The sequence below is a fragment of the Elgaria multicarinata genome, chromosome 12, assembly GCF_023053635.1.
Source record: "Elgaria multicarinata webbii isolate HBS135686 ecotype San Diego chromosome 12, rElgMul1.1.pri, whole genome shotgun sequence".
In the NCBI taxonomy this organism is placed as follows: domain Eukaryota; kingdom Metazoa; phylum Chordata; class Lepidosauria; order Squamata; family Anguidae; genus Elgaria; species Elgaria multicarinata.
The window spans coordinates 16,877,853-16,894,627 of NC_086182.1; the positions used below are offsets into that span (position 1 = coordinate 16,877,853).

At 45.7% G+C, this 16,775-nt stretch overlaps 1 protein-coding gene across 1 annotated transcript; it reads right to left on the minus strand.

Moving 5' to 3' along the window:
* Window positions 1–5,003: 5,003 nt before the first annotated feature.
* On the minus strand, window positions 5,004–15,904 carry PLPBP (pyridoxal phosphate binding protein). Its single transcript, XM_063139085.1, has 8 exons — window positions 15,780–15,904; window positions 14,418–14,525; window positions 13,518–13,553; window positions 12,466–12,541; window positions 10,852–10,986; window positions 9,105–9,247; window positions 8,887–8,985; window positions 5,004–7,132 (listed from the first exon to the last, which is right to left on the minus strand). The coding sequence occupies exons 1-8, from the start codon at window positions 15,873–15,875 to the stop codon at window positions 7,004–7,006; spliced, it is 822 nt and encodes a 273-aa protein (XP_062995155.1). The 5' UTR covers window positions 15,876–15,904; the 3' UTR covers window positions 5,004–7,003.
* Window positions 15,905–16,775: the final 871 nt, after the last annotated feature.

Consider the following 16,775-nt stretch of genomic DNA (forward strand, 5'->3'; position numbering starts at 1 on the left):
TTTGTTCTGACTCTATACTGTTAGCTTCTCCCTACCCGGTGCCTGTTTACACTTCCCTGTGCCTGTTTGCATTCTCCTTCCCTCTTTATTGTTTACTACAACTTATTAGATTGTAAGCCTATGCGGCAGGGTCTTGCTATTTACTGTGTTATCTGTACAGCACCATGTACATTGATGGTGCTATATAAATAAATAATAATAATAATAACACTAGATGGCGATGTCTCAATGGAAGTGAATGGAGCATAGAGGGGAAGTATTCAGTTCACACCACATGGTCACCCCTTCTCCACCAGTTGCAAAAGAGTGTTCTTTCTGGCAAAGATATTGTTGGGGGGTGGGGGCTCCCATATCATAACAGATCGAGGCCCTAATAACATTATCAACTTTTGAATGGGTGTTATATAGATGCAACTTGCAATTGGATAAACATAGATATCTGTTCTGCTTTTCTTGACTCCTTTGTATAACTTTCTCCCTCCTCCCTTTTTTTAATGAATGGTCCACATGATGGGAAATGACGATGATCCTATATATGTAATGTACTTTTTTCTTTTCGTTTTCATGATGTATTTTCTGTTCCATTTTGCTGATATTCACAAGAAAAGAAAAAGAAAAGAGTTCTGACTGAAACCCAGAGTGGATTCACTGGGTGGTAACATCGGAGCTACCAGACTTCACTAGGACCAGTGTGTCCTCCACACACACACACACCACAACATGCTGTATTTTTATGCACAGAACTCTGCTTTGCAGGGAAGGGGAGAGGAATATTCCATTATGTGAGCCCCCACCCTACCCAGCGACAATCTGAAGTGGCACAGCCCAGGACCAAGTGAGAAGAAAAAGCACAAATTCCTCTTCCTGGTGGCCAATAAAAACAGCTTAAGCATAGCTTTCCTAGAGGAAACCCAATAGCCACTGAATAAACAATCTCTTCCCCCACCCTGAAAGGCAGACAAGGCTCTCTTGAAAGCTGAAGAAACTTAAACTCCCAAACACAATTCCAAAGGAATTTTCTCCGGTCTAACTCAGCAACTGGGACTACTCACCTGTTTCTGGATGCTGCGTGAGGCAGGGAGGAGGCCATTTTGATTTTTGAGTCTTTATTTTTGGCAAAGGCAGCAGCAACAGTGCCCCAAAGGCTGCACCAGGGAGAAGTTTTAAATGCAACAAAATGGAACCATCCCAAACGTGGCTTCTTTTAAGATGGCGAGAAGAAGAAAACAGGAGATTCCGCAACTGATCTCCTAAGTCACATTTGTTTTGGTCCTTAAAAGGATAAATCAACACACACTGGCCTTTGCCATGTGGATTTCGGAGATCAAGTGACTTGCCTGGGTTCATATCAGATAGCCATATTGAAGATTTAGATGGATGAAGATTTAGATTGAAGATTTAGCCCTCCTGGTATTCCAATCTGGAACTCCAAGGTTCTTGGACGGCCCCACCCTTTTCCCCTGGCCCCGCCCCTTTCCCCCAATCTCCAACTGTTAGATGTTTTCCTGGATTTTGTGGAACTTTCCCCATTCTAAAAGGTTGAAATGCCTTTCCTAAGGCTCAGGGTTCCTCTAAAGGAGCGATTTACTGCATTGGCCATTTATTAACATTTGCGGGCCTTTCGAATGACATTATGAATGACCAGGATGTTTCCCTTGGCATCTATTGGAAATTCTGTCATGAAAAGCGCCACTTTTTTTGGAGGCTATCTGAAAAAAGTAGAATCCAGATGAACAGTAGAATTCAGATGTTCAGTAGAACATCTGAAAAAAGTAGAATCCTCCACCACTAGATGGCGATGTCTCAATGGAAGTGAATGGAGCATAGAGGGGAAGTATTCAGTTCACACCACATGGTCACCCCTTCTCCATCCATGTAATGCAACCCATAACAATTGTGCCAAAAAGCCTGTTTCAAGCCCACTTGCTCCGCGACATCCTTTTCAGTTACCTTGTTTTGCTTGCGAGAACGGCATTGTCACCACAAATAATTGCATCCAATTGTGCCTAATGACATAAATCAATTTAATGCATCATGAAGCCATCCCTTGTGTAGCCTCCAAAAAAGCAACGGTTGTGCTTGTGCACCTCTGTTGAGCGCACAGCTTGATTTTTTTCTTTACCGATTGGCAATGTCAATCCAAATCTTGGCAACACAACTCTGTGTGCACTTACGCAGTTGTTAAGATGTGCAGTGTTCAACGGGAACCCCTCTTAGGTAAATGGGCATAGAGCTGTGCACAAATGGCCTCTCAAAATTCTCCATCCTATTTGTGAGTGGAGAGATTGGGAGGAAAATTTCACTGAAGTTCTCCGGGGGAAGGAGAAATTCTCCAACAGTTTCTCCCAAGCAGGGTTCATCATTGGCAGGGGTTGAAGCACAGCTTAATCCTACTTTCCCAAGATATTTTTTTTTGGTGGTGGTGGTGGTGGTGGTAGAGAAAAGTGGCAACAGCAGTAACTGTGTGAGCAGCCTGGCCCCCATTTTACATCCTCCACGATGTCCCATATCTACCAGGGTGTGGGGAAAGGGGGAAGGTGGCCACTATATAACATTAATTGAAGTGTGGAAAGCTCAGGAAGCTACAGGCTGCCAGAGAGACGGTTGTACAATCAAAGACTTGTGCACATTCCTCACCCACCTTCTAAGTAAGGTAAACACAAGAACCCTGAACCCCACCTATGAGAATTTCTCTGAAATTTCTTCTCAAAAGCAATTTCTTTTCTATCAAATTGAATGAGAATAGTGGGGGAGGAGGGGGGATGTGGGAGACATTTTCAGCACAGCACTAAACGGGCAGAGGGTTCCATCCCGAAAGACACAAACTTAGCTGTGTGTGTTGCAGGAACAATGACACTGATGAGAGAAACGCAGAAAGGATGAGGTTCAGATGGGCTGGTCTCCTGCTCTGCTGGAGACAGAAGATACTGGAACTTTACGGTTGTAGGAGCTGCCTCTAAGTGAAGGATGCCACACATATAATGCTAACGTTTAACTTTCACTAGAAATATGAGATGCTAGGAATGGTTCCTGCATGGGTATAGGTGTGTGTGTGTGTGTGTAGGACTTATTTGTACCGGAGATTCTCCTGTTATTTTGGTGTCTTAAGTTGGAAGGGACTTTAGACACCATCTAGTCCAGGGCTACTGAATTTCTTTCAACCCGATGGCCAAATTCAATTTTGGGGAAGCTTTCGGGGGCCGCATTCCAGTGGTGGGCAGGGCCGAAGGCAAAAGGGTTGAAAATTGGGGGGCTTCAAATGCTCAGCTCTCCTTTGATGCATTTATCAACCTCCAAAAGCTTGTTTCTAGGGCAGAGGCTAGCAAACTTTGACAGTGTGTCTCCTCATAACTCCAATCATCTAGAGAGAGGAACTCCATGAGGAACTTGGCTAGGACATCAACTAGTTTGTATCGCATTGCCTGTCATGGATGGAGTTGGCTTGTAGGCTGGATCCTTTGGCTTGTTGATCATAACATGCTGAAGAAATACGCCACTCTGTGCTGGTAACAAGGACACCACTCTGAAGTCCTGGATTGCAGGAATACATAGCTATATACTTGTCAGTGCATTTATTTACTCCTTTAAGGCATCTAATGAGGGTGGAGGAATCCCCCTGCCCTCTGGCAATGTATTTAAAATGGCTGGAACAGAATCTTAATCACCATCTTAATTAGTGCTCTGGTCAAAACTGACCTACGACTTTCTTGCTTGTTCCCATCTAGAAACACAGGAAGCTTTTGCATAGGTTGGATTTGTTTCTAGCCTTCCCTGGAGAAGATGGGGATAGAACCTGGGATCTTCAGCATGCAAAGCAGGAACTCTACCACTGAGCTACCCTTTGATGCAGGAAACCCAGGTTACATCCAGGTTCACTTCTCTTGCGAACCTAAAACCCCCAGACCTTGTTATCCTCGGGAAGCTAGGAAATTGTGCCACCTTGTGGCCACTGTACATATGGCTCTACTCCGGTTCCTGAACCTCTTATAGATGCCTCTGCTTCATAGTTACTGTATTTCGTATTTGTGTTGTTAACCTGTTGGTTGTTTTATTATGGTTTTAATTTTTGTGAACCGCCCAGAGAGCTTCAGCTATTGGGCGGTATAAAAATGTAATAAATATCTATGTCCCACACTTTCCCTTTCCATCCAGTGAGTGTAGGGCCTGCTCTGAAAAATTAACCTACCACCGCAGAGTCTCGTCGGGCCAACTTAGCTATGACCCATTCAATGAAATATGGTCTCCTTTTCTCGATTATATCAATGGTACAGATGTGGCATCCAACTCTGGTTTAACCAATCTTCCTCTGATCACAGTAAATTGAAGGAAACAAGCTCGGTTCAGCATCTACAGAAATCGTGTTTGTGTATTTATTAGAAACGCTGTCTGACTTGTATGTTTATATATATATATTTAACTTTTTAAAACTGCTTTGTTAAATATAGTTTAATAAATAAAAATAATAATAAAAATGTAATAAATAAATAAATAAATAAACCCAGCTTTCCACTTCCAACATCAGAAGAGTCGATTGCTTTCTCCAAGATGCATCCACCACATAAAGCACTCCAACAACTGACATTGTCGTGCCTTTGCACAGATTTTCACTCCCTCCGTTGCACCCAAGCTGATTTTGAGAGCACACCGCTGAATCTCCTATGCAGCCCTCTCTTCTTCCAGGGTTGACGTCCTCAGGGCCCGCTGCTGCCCTCACAATTACTACCCACTTGCCCACCTGCTCCTGGTGTTATCCCAGCTACGTCTGCCACAAGACTTGCTTTCGGATCTTCCAGAGCAAAAGCAGCCCTGAGTTCGCTCCACTCGAGAGGGGCGGTCCAACACCCATCGCTTTAGAATGGCTCCATGTTTTGCGCTGGCTGGACACCCACAACAAGCCTTCCAGAACCAGAGCTTCCGGCGCGCTTAGACACAGCAAGGAAATACTGAGCAGCTGAGCGCAAATCCACAGCTTCCATTCTTTAGTTTCCATTTACCACACCAGATTCAGGAAAAAAAATAACATCTTTAATAGCTTAGTAACTGTAGTAACTGGCACAGATGGTACAGTATTTTGATCCACAACTGGTTTTACTCTGAACACACAATGAGAACACTGCACTGTGGAGCACGGGGAAGGAAGGAGCTGGGACTGTTTAGCGTTGCACCCATGTAGTGGAACACTGGCGTTTGGATGTTTCGTTCTTTGCAGTTGCGTTCAGAGTTGTGTCCAGGGTGCAAAAAAACCAAGTGTCTCCCACAGCTAGGAACACAGGAAGTTGCCTTATGCTGGATCAGAGTATCCATCCATCTGTGACTGGCAGGGGCTCTCCGGGGACTTGACAGGAGGTTGCTCTCATAACCGTCTCCCCAATCCTTTTAAACTGGAGATGCTGAGGCCTTCTGTGGGCCAAGTATGTGCTCTGCATCACTGACCTATGCTCCCTTCTCCAATGATTAACCCAAGACACACTGCTGGATTAACCCAAAGACAAACCACGCAGGAAGCTATGGGTTGGGGGGGGGGAGGAGGGAAAGAAGGGTATTTCGACCAGGGATTGAAGTCATTTATAGCAGCAGGCTGGGCCTTGAAGTAGATTGTCAACATGTGAGTTACAAAACAGATTCCACTGAAAAAGATTTGCACGGACTGGGCATACTGCTGAGGAAGGATGAACACGTGGATGAGTTTTTTGTGAAACCAGAGTTGTGGCTGGTTTAACGAGGTTCCTTCTTTCTTTAAAGAAAATGGAGACGTGTGCACAGTGGGGATACAAACACACTGTTACATTCTACCACTTGGGACCCAACGTCTGGGATGACTTATGCTTTGCATGAAATCTTGGGGGTTTGCTAGTTGCCTGGGGTAACAGTTCTTTTGCATACGTGCTACTTGCAGACCCGCCTAGTCCACCTCACATGCACACCCATAAATGCAGACGAATGTTCAAACCACTGTCAGCTCTTAGATCTTCCTTGACCTTCTGTATAAGACTGCTTTCCTCTACAGTCCTGCCTTTCTGATGGGGGGATGGGGGGGGGGGGGAAAGGAGGCGTCCCAAGGAAACTTCCCACGCATGGCAGCCTCTCCGTTTGCCACGTGAGGTAGGTCAGCCCCGTATATCAATATAGGGGGCGCAGGCACAGTATGGTTAAGTGACTCGGCCAAGATCACGCAGCAAGTCAGCGGCAGAGACGGGAGTCTCCTCGGCTTTGTTGAGCGGGACGTACGGCTACCGCGCGGAACTACTCTGACCATAAATTTACTCGAGAGCGAGAGCAGGGCTGAAAGGGATGTTTAGTGAGCAAAACAGATGGTGATATGTAACCAGTGATCAAGGCTGGTCTTTAAGAGGATGACTTCAACCTAAAAAAATCCCTTCCAAATCTGTGGCACGAAAGATGACTATTGGCTGAAGCTTGCAAGGAGATCCTCACCCACCTTTCCTCTGTCTATCACTCATCAAGCCACCCAGTGCTGAGCAGGTATTCCTTAGCGTCATTAAGATCTCTGCACGGATCCTTCTGTCTGCACACAGCGCAGCTGTTTACCCATAAAGCATTTTAAGGGGGTTGGACGACGAAGTATGCCTGAGGGATTGCCACCTCGGGAGAGGGCGGGAGAGATACGACTAAAAAGAAAACATGTCTCTGGTTAGAAATGTGCAATGGTCACTGCTGGAAATGTTTCGTGCCCAGAGCTAATAGGGCAGAAGTTAGTTGGTTATCCACTTTAGCTATCTAAAGTCATTGCAGCTAAGGTGCCAAAAGTCACTTGTCAAGCACAGGCGTTCATTTGCTGGTTTTAAAAAGTCGATCTCTATGGACACACAATATTAAAATTACAGGTGACGAAGTGCCTGCGACGCCCTCTGATTACCTGATAATGCCACACACACACCCCCACCGCTGTGAGCACAAAGGGAAAAAGTTTAGTGCATAGTAAGTCTATCAGAATAGATCGCCCCAGCTGAGGGAACCTCCAGAGCTTTCTCGGTTCGTGCTCCTACACCGCCAGGTTCTCCACCTTGCCTTTGATCTCCCTCGGGGCTTTGTCATTGGAAGGCTTGTTGGGGTAACTGCGCTCTCCGAAGATCGTGCTTCCGATCCGGACGTTTGTGGATCCAACTTCAATCTGCGCAGAAGAAAAAGCAGGAGAAAGACCAATGGGTACAGAAAGCTCCGCAGCACTGCCGGCTTCCAGGTTTTGGAGAGTCCTTGGGTGAGACACCTTAAGAACGTGTGAAGAGCCACGCTGGATCAGGCCAAGAGTTCATCTAGTTCAGCACTCTGTTCACACAGTGGCCAACTAGCAGTCTGCGGGAAGCAAGACAGGGGTGCAACAGCAGCAGCACACTACCCATGTTCCCCAGCAACTACTGTACATAGGCATACTGCCTCTGCAACTAGAGATAGCAAATACCCATCAGGACTAGTAGTCATTGATAGCCTTCTCCTCCAGGAAATTGTGCAACTCCTTTTCAAAGCTAACCAAATCGGTGGCCATCACTACACCTTGCGTTAACAAATTCCATAGTTTAACTATGCGCTGAGGACGGACCCCATCCTCAGTGAGTCGACCTTCTCGCAGCTGCCTTTTATCACCAGCTACTATAGCTCTTCACCTTCTTTCTCACTATTGCTTTAAGAGCCAGTGTGGTATAGTGGCTAAGGGGTTGGACTGGGAGTCTGGAGATCCGGGTTCTAGTCCCCACTCGGCCATGGAAACCCACTGGGTGACTTTGGGCCAGTCACAGGCTCTCAGCCCAACCTACCTCGGATGTTTTTAGGATGTTTTAATAATGTGTACTATGTTTTTAATCAATTTTATGTATTTATACATTGTTGTTCCCCGCCTCGATCCAAATGGAAAAGCGGGTAATAATAATAATAATAATAATAATAATAATAATAATAATAATTTACATTTATATATTGCCCCATAGCCGAAGCTCTCTGGGCTGTTTACAAAAGTTAAAAACAGTGAACATTAAAAAGAAATGTACAAAATTTAAAACCATGAAAAGCATAAAGTACAAACAAAAAACAGACAATATCCATTTAAAAACAATTATTGTTGTTGTTGTTGTTGTTATTATTATCTCACAGGGTTGTTGTTGTTGTGAGGATAATATGGAGAGGAGGAGAATTATGTACGCTGCCTTGCGTTCCTTGGAGGAAAAATGGCGGGATATAAATGCGATATAAATAAATAAATAATAAATAAATTTCTATCATTTGCTAGCTTGACAGGCAGCGAGCCGGTGAGCAAGCAGGCAGCGGCCTCTACTGCTGCTCCTTATCACTACGATTGTCTGGGCCAGAGCGAAAGGCAGGTGAACATACAGCTTGCAGTCAAGAAGCAGAAGAGTTCCTATTGGACTCGGGGCCTTGGCAGGTGCCTGACGGTGCCTCCTCTTGATGCCAGCCCTGTTCCAGAGGCAGGGGCAGCAAGGGAAAAAGATCCAGGTGGTCATAACTCAAGGCTTAGCCAGGAGAAAGTTATCCAGAGTGGAGGAGATGGAAAGGTAGAGAAAGAGAAAGGAAGAAGAGAAAAGAGGCCAGAGGGTTAAGAGATTTAAAAGAAAAAAGTAGCAGCTTAAACTGGATTCGATAAGAAAACAGAAGCTAGTGAAAGAAACGTAACAAAGGAGGAATGTAATCAAAACGGCGCAGTGGCACACACCAAAGAAAAGAAGAGAGACTATGAAGAGAGGGGGAACTTTAAAAAAGGGAAAGCCAAGATTTACCCAAATGTTCCAGCATGAGCTTGGTTGTTCATTTACAGGACTAGATGTTCAAACACTATGCGAGGACAGCAGGCAAAAGGAAGGAGTGGAAAGACCGAAGCTCCACAAGGAGCGATGGCCAAAGAGAAGCCGGACTTACTGCGTGCTGGAAGTCCGTCGACATGCCCATGCTCAGCTCCACTTTCTCAAGGGGGATGTTGAGCTTGTCGCACAGCTCCTGACGCAAAGACAACAACATCTGGAGGGGGGAGGAAGGAGAAGACGCCGCTGAGCTTTGCCCTCTTGTTCCCTTGAAAGCCAAGCTTGGTTGCGGAGCATTTCCACCCCAACGGCCCCAACCTGGAAGGCAAGGCCTACCTGGAAGTCAGGATTGGGCCCCTTGCTCAGGTCATGCCCGAAGCTGCCAATGGTCATCAAGCCCACAAATTCCAAGCTGAGACATTTCTGCAGGATATGTGTCACTGTCATCACGGCTTCTCCAGGTGGCAGCCCGTGCTTACCTTTACAACAGAAAGAAAAGATTTTATTTATATACTACATTGTTATCCCATCCTTCCTCCAAGGAACTCCCCCATTTTATCCTCATGACAACCCTGTGGGGTAGGCTAGGCTAAAAGAGAACGGTCGTCCCAAGGTCACCCAACAAGCTTTGCAGTGGAGTGGATATTGAAGCAGTGCCTCCCAGATGGATGGGGATGATGGGAGTTGCAGTCCAACACATCTGGAGGGCACTAGGTTGCGGGAGGGGGGGGAGGCTGATTTAGACTCTACATCGTAATGGCTCTCAATAGACAAGGCACCATTACCAGAAAGAATCCCAACATGCCTTCAGCTAAGAAGTTCTAAGAAAGCAACACAGAGGAGTAGTCCTGATGGCTATGTGCTAACTCCAGTTTCGGAGGCAGTAAGCCTTTTATACACTAGTTTTATTTATTTTATTTATTTATTTATTACATTTTTATACCGCCCAATAGCCGAAGCTCTCTGGGCGGTTCACAAAAATTAAAATCATCATAAAACAACCAACAAGTTAAAAATACAAATACAAAATACAATATAAAAAGCACAACCAGGATAAAACCACGCAGCAAAATTGATATAAGGTTAAAATACAGAGTTAAAACAGTATAATTTAAATTTAAGTTAAAATTAAGTGTTAAAATACTGAGTGAATAAAAAGGTCTTCAGCTGGCGACGAAAGGAGTACAGTGTAGGCGCCAGGCGGACCTCTCTGGGGAGCTCATTCCACAACCGGGGTGCCACAGCGGAGAAAGCCCTCCTCCTAGTAGCCACCTGCCTCACTTCCTTTGGCTGGGGAACATGGTTGGGGGGGTACAGTTGAACCCATGTCCTGCTTGTGGGTCTCTGGTTCACAGCTGGTTGGCCACTGTGTGAACAGAGTGCTGGACTAGATGGACCCTTGGTTCTTACAACTACCTGATCTTTCCCAGTAAAATAGCGGATGAATTAAGCCCCAGGATTCTGAATCTTAACCAATCTGGAAGGGAGCCTTGCCCTTAAGAGAATATTTATTTCTTTTGTAGGTGTGCAAGATCTCCAAGTGATCTGGGATCCCTTCGCTTTCAGAGTCTACATACGTACAGTTGTATGCACATAGGATTCCTTCCACAGGCATCATAACCTACATACAGACGCTGCAAGGTGTGGGAGGGTCATACGAACAGGACTCTACCCTTTAAAACAGGGATGTAGAACCTCATGGCCCGGGGGCCAAAGTCAGCCTGCTTGGGGTCCCAATCTGGTCCTCTAAGGTTCCCCAGAAGGCCCCACCCAATTCCTCAGGCCCCACCCACTGATCGTTTGGTGTTTCCCCGGCTTTTGTACAGCTATTTCCCCATTTTAAATGGCTGAAACACTTCTCCTAAGGCTTAGTTAAAGAAGAGCTTTAAGCTAACATATGCTAGTATCCTGACCCTGACCCTTTCGCTCCGCCCACCATGGGAATGCAGCCCCCAAGAGCCCTCAGGCCGAAAGAGTTCCTGCACCCTTGCTTAAAAATAAGGCTGAGAGCCAATCAAACTCTTAGACTTTTGAGAGAGGTGGGTGGTGGGGGAGAAGGAAACGTAACATCTAGTTTACTTACTGTCTTCGCCACTGGTGTTCACTTGCACCATAATCTTGAGCTTCTCCAAAGAGCCTTTCTTCTGCCAACAAGCATTCACCCTGTCTGCCAGTTTTATGGAATCCACCGTTTCTAGCATGAAGAGGTTAGGTACCCCTAAATGAATATACATACATATCTTAGCAAATGTGAGTTGCACATGATACCTGCACAGCGGTCCTAGGCACAGGAAGGACCGAAGGGTGCCCACGACCCGTGCACTTGCCCTGCGGACCTCACTTCTTTGAATGCAAATCAGAAAGACTGTGGTGAAGTCAGGTTTAACCTGATCTTGGTACATTTCCTGGAATTCACGAATCCATCTTTGGCTACTTCCAAACACAACAACTATACTTCCATTTTCTTTCTCAGTACTAAATAGAATTTTAGGTCCCGAACAAAGTTGTCTTCTGCCTGATACTGTGAACTAACTAGTAAGTATACGAGCTGAAGGAACACAAATTAGAAGACGCTGAGGGACTCACCGAAAGTGAACACATTCGACTTCGGGTTCATTAAATGACAAACCAGGATGCAAATAGCTAACTGTTAATTAAAACTTAAGTTAAATCTAATGTGGTTGTGAAACATGTTTCATCTTTTAGATTTTATGCATATAGTCGCTGACATATAGTTGATGTCAGGCAAGAAACAACATTGCTTTGTTTTCATGACTGCGAACAACATTTCTATCTAAAGAAGCTGTTCCTAAATTACCAGCCCTAGTTCTCCCCTTTTTATTGGCATAACTTGATTTTAAATATTTTTATTCTTTTGCAGTTTGCTCAGTTCCTTTTTCCTTGCCGTCCACAACTCAGGAACCTTTTTAAAAGATATAGAAAGGTTTGCACATTTTGTAAAATAAATAAATAAATACATGCAATCTGATTGACTGATTTTACTGCAGAGTCATACAGCCCAAGTCCATGTTCACCAAGGCCAAAGAGTCTCACGCCCTGCAGCCAGCTTTTTGTTTAACAACTTGCCTGGTAGCCACAGGCGAGAAGGAATTCCATGCAGGCGAGAGGATGAAATTGCATGCAGGTGGGTGAGTAGGCTGATGGAGGAGGGATGGACTGTTCCAGCCCTCCTCTGCCAGCTCACTTCGTTTCTGTGCATGGCAGGGGAGGAAGGGGCTTCCCTTCTAATGCAGCCAGCATGCCAATGCAGGCTACTAGTCTCTTTTGGCTAATGTATTGTACTGCATTGCTTTTACCATATACGCCATCCTGGAATATGCAAGGATGGAAGGGCAAGTTAGAATAAAAATAAATTAAAAAACCTTAACAGGCTAGTGAAATCGTTTGAGGGCTAGGAACTTTTGTGGACATCTTTACAAAGCTGCCCTCACAGCCCTGAGAAAATTCAATCCACCCACCCCAATTTACATTCTTTGAAGGAAACACTGGTTTTCTGGTCTTTCCATTGTGCAATTCAACTGCGTTCCAAAAATAGAATCTGCCTGAGTCAGAGCAAGAGCAGTGGTGCATTAATTAAAGTGGACGTATTGCAACAGTCCTTCGCTGCCACAGATAAAGAGCTTATTGTGCCCCGTCTCTGCCCCCACCAGTCAGCACCAAAAGAAGTTACAATTACCAATCAGTTTGTTGACGTTGTTTTTCTGCAAGTGGCCGATGAAATGCCATTTAATCTCTGGACAAGAAGAGAGAATCTGAGGACAGAGGCGGAAGAGTTCAGCCTATTTTGAAATGCATTTATGCTATCCACACAACATTTGCAACTGAAAGATGCTTTTCATATTGATTCAGGTACTTATAACCCGATTTTCAAGACAAAGAAGTCTTCGAGAAGTGGCTCACAATATGAAAAATTGGGTTGGATCCTGGCTTATAGCACAATCCTATGCACGTCTGGGAAGAAAAGAAAGTCCTACAACTCCTAGTATTCGCCAGTTAGCCACCATCCTATGCATGGTAAGACATTTTTCTGTCTTACCATGCATAGGATTACACCCTTAGTCATACTTAGAGTAGACCCATTGAAATTGACGAGACTGAAGTTGATTATGATGAACTTGAGTCTTATTGATTTGACTGGTCTATTCCACTAAGTCTGGATCCAACCCATTGGGTTGAAAACAAACACAGATGATTCCCATGTCAGAACAAAGATACATATCTCATCCAAGGCTCCTTAGGTGTATATATGTACAATTAATTCTGATGGCTGCCAGAACTAGGAAGATAGGAAACTACCTTATACTGAGTCAAACCACTGAGCCCAGTATTGTCAACACTGACTGGCAGCTACTGGCCAGAGCTTCAGATAGGATTCTTTCCTAGCCCTACCAGAAGAAGCCGGGGATTGAACCTTGAATTTCCTGCATGCAAAGCAGGCACTCTTCTCATTTAGCTATGCCTCCCCCTACTTGAACAGCTATCACAACTAATCCCAAATCAGGACTTGGTCATTATTTAAAATGTCTGGGGCTCTTCAAGATCCGTTTTGTTCAAGGTTATCTGCCGTTTACACAAAACGTTACCTGGCTGATAAAACACAAGTAGAAAGATCCTACTCTGCCTAGGAAATGACTAGTCAGCCTTCTGAAAGAAGCTCGCACTGACCGACCACCTTGATAAACTGAAGGTATTATTTAAAAAGCAGCAACAGACACGCGGTATACTTACCCTAGACTCTGATGCCTTTTCTAGTAATTCTTGGACCTACAGAAAATCACAACATTAAGATTTGCTCAGCTCTCTTTTGTTTCCTTCTAGCTGAGTACCACCATGACTTAGGGACTGAATATAAGACCGTGCGTTCCAATTATGCCGGTCAACACAAAGTGGACTGATGCATGAGATGAGAGGTATAGGAAAGGTATTGCCCCTCTTGTCCAAGTGCTAATAGACACTACTCTTAATCACAAAGTCATGCACTGAGTTGCCAACTGCTCCCATAGCTATTGTCCAAAAAAGTGCTTACCATCACCATTGTCCCTGTGTATCCTATGGAAGTCTGGCACTCCACTATTCACCCATGCTTACTCATTAGGACTAGAGAAGTCTAATTAACCAGCCACCATTTAGCATTAATTCTATGCAGCAATAGGCAAATGATAAACTAAGGCTCAGAGCTGGATCCATATTTTAAAGGGTCCTCACATGCATGGGAAAGAGGCCAGATCCAGACCCAGCTCTTTTGCCATCACAGATTCTTGGGCTTTCTTGAAATCAGATCACACATTGCGCCTATGCATGATGGAAGAGGTATACACATATACCAGGAGACAGAAAAATAAGGGGCAGACAGCAACCTTAAAGAATCTGACAGATCTGTATTTAGAGTGCCATCACATTGTATAGAACATCGCAATCCTATGGGCTGTGATTGATGTACTCTATTTTAGACACCACAAATCTTAACTGTGGCATGTGCCAAGCATGAATACCAAAGCATAGTATGACAGTGGCTTAGACTATATAACTAGGAGCTGCTGGAGCAGTTCTCTGGATGCTCCTGGCAGACTCAGGGCACACCTTTCTGGTCTGGAAGCCCAAACTAACAGCGAAAGGCAGGGCACTCACGTAGTTTTCTCCAAAACTGCGTTGCCCATGGTTGTAGGCCTCGATCACCATTTCTGCAGGTTTCGTTTTACTGACAGCTACAAGACGAGGCTGTATAGCAGGCAAGCTCTGTGTTTGCAAAGAAAGAAATGGTCAGCAGGCAAGTGGATGAATTCACACCTATGCATGCCCATAGCTCAATAACAGGCATGTGAAAAACAATAATCGCAGACCAACCACAATGGCTATTGCTTATTCTTATATTTCTATACTGCCCCATAGCCGAAGCTCTCTGGGTGGTTCACATTTTTTTAAAAAATAAAACCCATTAAAATATATTATACAAAGTGTAAAACCATAATAACATATAAGTAGATAGCTCACACACAGCCATTAATCTAAAACAATATTTAGAACAATCAACTAAAGTCAATCCTGGTCCTGATTAAGAGGACAGTTTTAACCTGGCGCCAAAGAGATAATAATGTTGGCCTCATCAGGGAGATCATTCCATAAGTAGGGGGCCACCACTATGAAGGCCCTCTCCCTTGTTCCCACCCTCAGAAGAGGCACCCAGAGGAGGGCCTGAGATGCTGAGCTTAGTGTATGGGCTGTACACTACGGAGTGGTGTAGCGTACAGAGCGTAGTGTACAGAAACAGACCAACCGCCGCAGATGGTGGTATAAAAGTGTGGTTCACTTCTTTCTGAAACCAAATCCTTTTTGATGGAGGTGAGTTATGTTCCCCTTTGCTTGAGACATCACGCGATGTACAGCAAAAGGTATTGTGACATTTTAAAGACTAAGGGATTTATTGTAGTGTAAACTTGCATAGATTAGTGAGGTAGGATTAGCAACCTGGCGCCCTTTGGATGTTTTCGATTACATCTCTCATCATTCCTGGTCATCAGCCTTTCTCCCTGGGGTTTAGGGCTGGTTGGTGTCCAAAAGATCTGGCGAGCCCATGTTTGGGGGAAGGCTGCTCTCTGTGCGCGCTCAGAGGTAAGGCCCCGATGAGTTCGATGGGGCTTTACCTCCAGGTAAACTTGCAGAGAGCACACCGCAAACGAATACAAATAAACTACAAATTAGAAAATAATAATGGGGAATGGAGAAACATTTAGAATAAAACAGGATAAAGTAAAATAAACAGAAACAAATGGAAATAAAACAGAATAAAATAAGGTAATTTAAAACAAACAGAAATAACTGGGAATAAAGTGGAATGACAGAAGCCACAGTGAAATAAACAGAAATAAAACAGAATGAACAGAAATGAACGGGGCAGGGCAGCCTAAGCCAGGCCTGCCCTTTCCTCTCCCAAAACACAGCCGTGGATCCCTCCTCCCCGGGAGGCCTCCCCTCACGCTCTCCCCGGGGTACCTGAGGCCTGCTGGCCGCCGCCTGCTGCACTTGCTCCTTGACCGCCCTGAGCGCCGGTCCCAGGCCTTCCCCAGCAGCCATGCCGGCTCTCCACATCCCCCCAGACCAGGCCGCTTCCTGCGCCCTCCGCCCCACACACTCGCCTCCTCCTCCTCCTCCTCCCCTCCCGCCGGCTTCCGCCACACACGCAGGCAGCCAATCGGCGCTGGACGTCGAGCCCGGCTCGCCAATGAGGCAGCGTGATGGGGCGCGAGAGGAGGCGGGATTCGGTCCGCGGGGCAGGGCGCGCTGCGCGGCCATTTTGGAGAGGTCGGGGGGGAGCTCGAGGGGACCAAGGAGACGCCGCCGAGAGGCAGGGTGTTTAACGACGCATGCGCGACGGGCAGGGCCAGTCCAGAGCCGGGGCAAGAAGCCAGATACTATAGTAGTAACGGGGTTGCGTGTCGCCTTCGCCCCACATCCACACGCACACACACTCCAAACCAGCATGGGGGCAAGTGGCATTACTAACCAGCCCTGTGGTGAACCTCAAAAGGAAGACATCTTTGTGGGTCACTCTTACATAAAGCGCCATGCAGCCTCACACTGATGGCCCTATCCCACCTTGCAGGGCTGTTGTGAGGTTAAAAATGCGCCTTCTCACAGGACTGCACCAGCAACTTTATATATTCGTAGTTTGGGGGTACTCTTAGACCCATTTCTGTCCTTGGAGACTCAAGTAGCCGCCACGGCTCGGAGTGCCTTTTGCCATCTTCGGTTGGTTCGCCAACTACGGCCTCTCCTGGACAGGGATAGCTTGGCCATGGTGGTACAGGCATTGGTAACCTCAGGATTGGATTACTGCAACGCGCTCTATGTGGGGCTGCCCTTGAAGCTGCTCCGGAAGCTGGAGCTAGTGCAGAATGCTGCAGCTCGGCTGTTGTCCGGAGCTGCCCCTTTCCAGCATGTAACTCCTCTGTTGAGGGAACTGCACTGGCTGCCTATTCGCTACCGGGC

What these genes read in the sequence shown, in the direction of transcription:
- PLPBP (XM_063139085.1), bottom strand. Translation starts at nt 15,875, where the DNA reads ATGTGGAGAGCCGGCATGGCTGCTGGGGAAGGCCTGGGACCGGCGCTC. An exon ending in GAACACCAGTGGCGAAGACA is followed by an intron (nt 9,248 to 10,851) that starts GTAAGTAAACTA and finishes TCTGTTGTAAAG; the next exon opens with GTAAGCACGGGCTGCCACCT. An exon ending in CGACGGACTTCCAGCACGCA is followed by an intron (nt 7,133 to 8,886) that starts GTAAGTCCGGCT and finishes TCTTCTGCGCAG; the next exon opens with ATTGAAGTTGGATCCACAAA.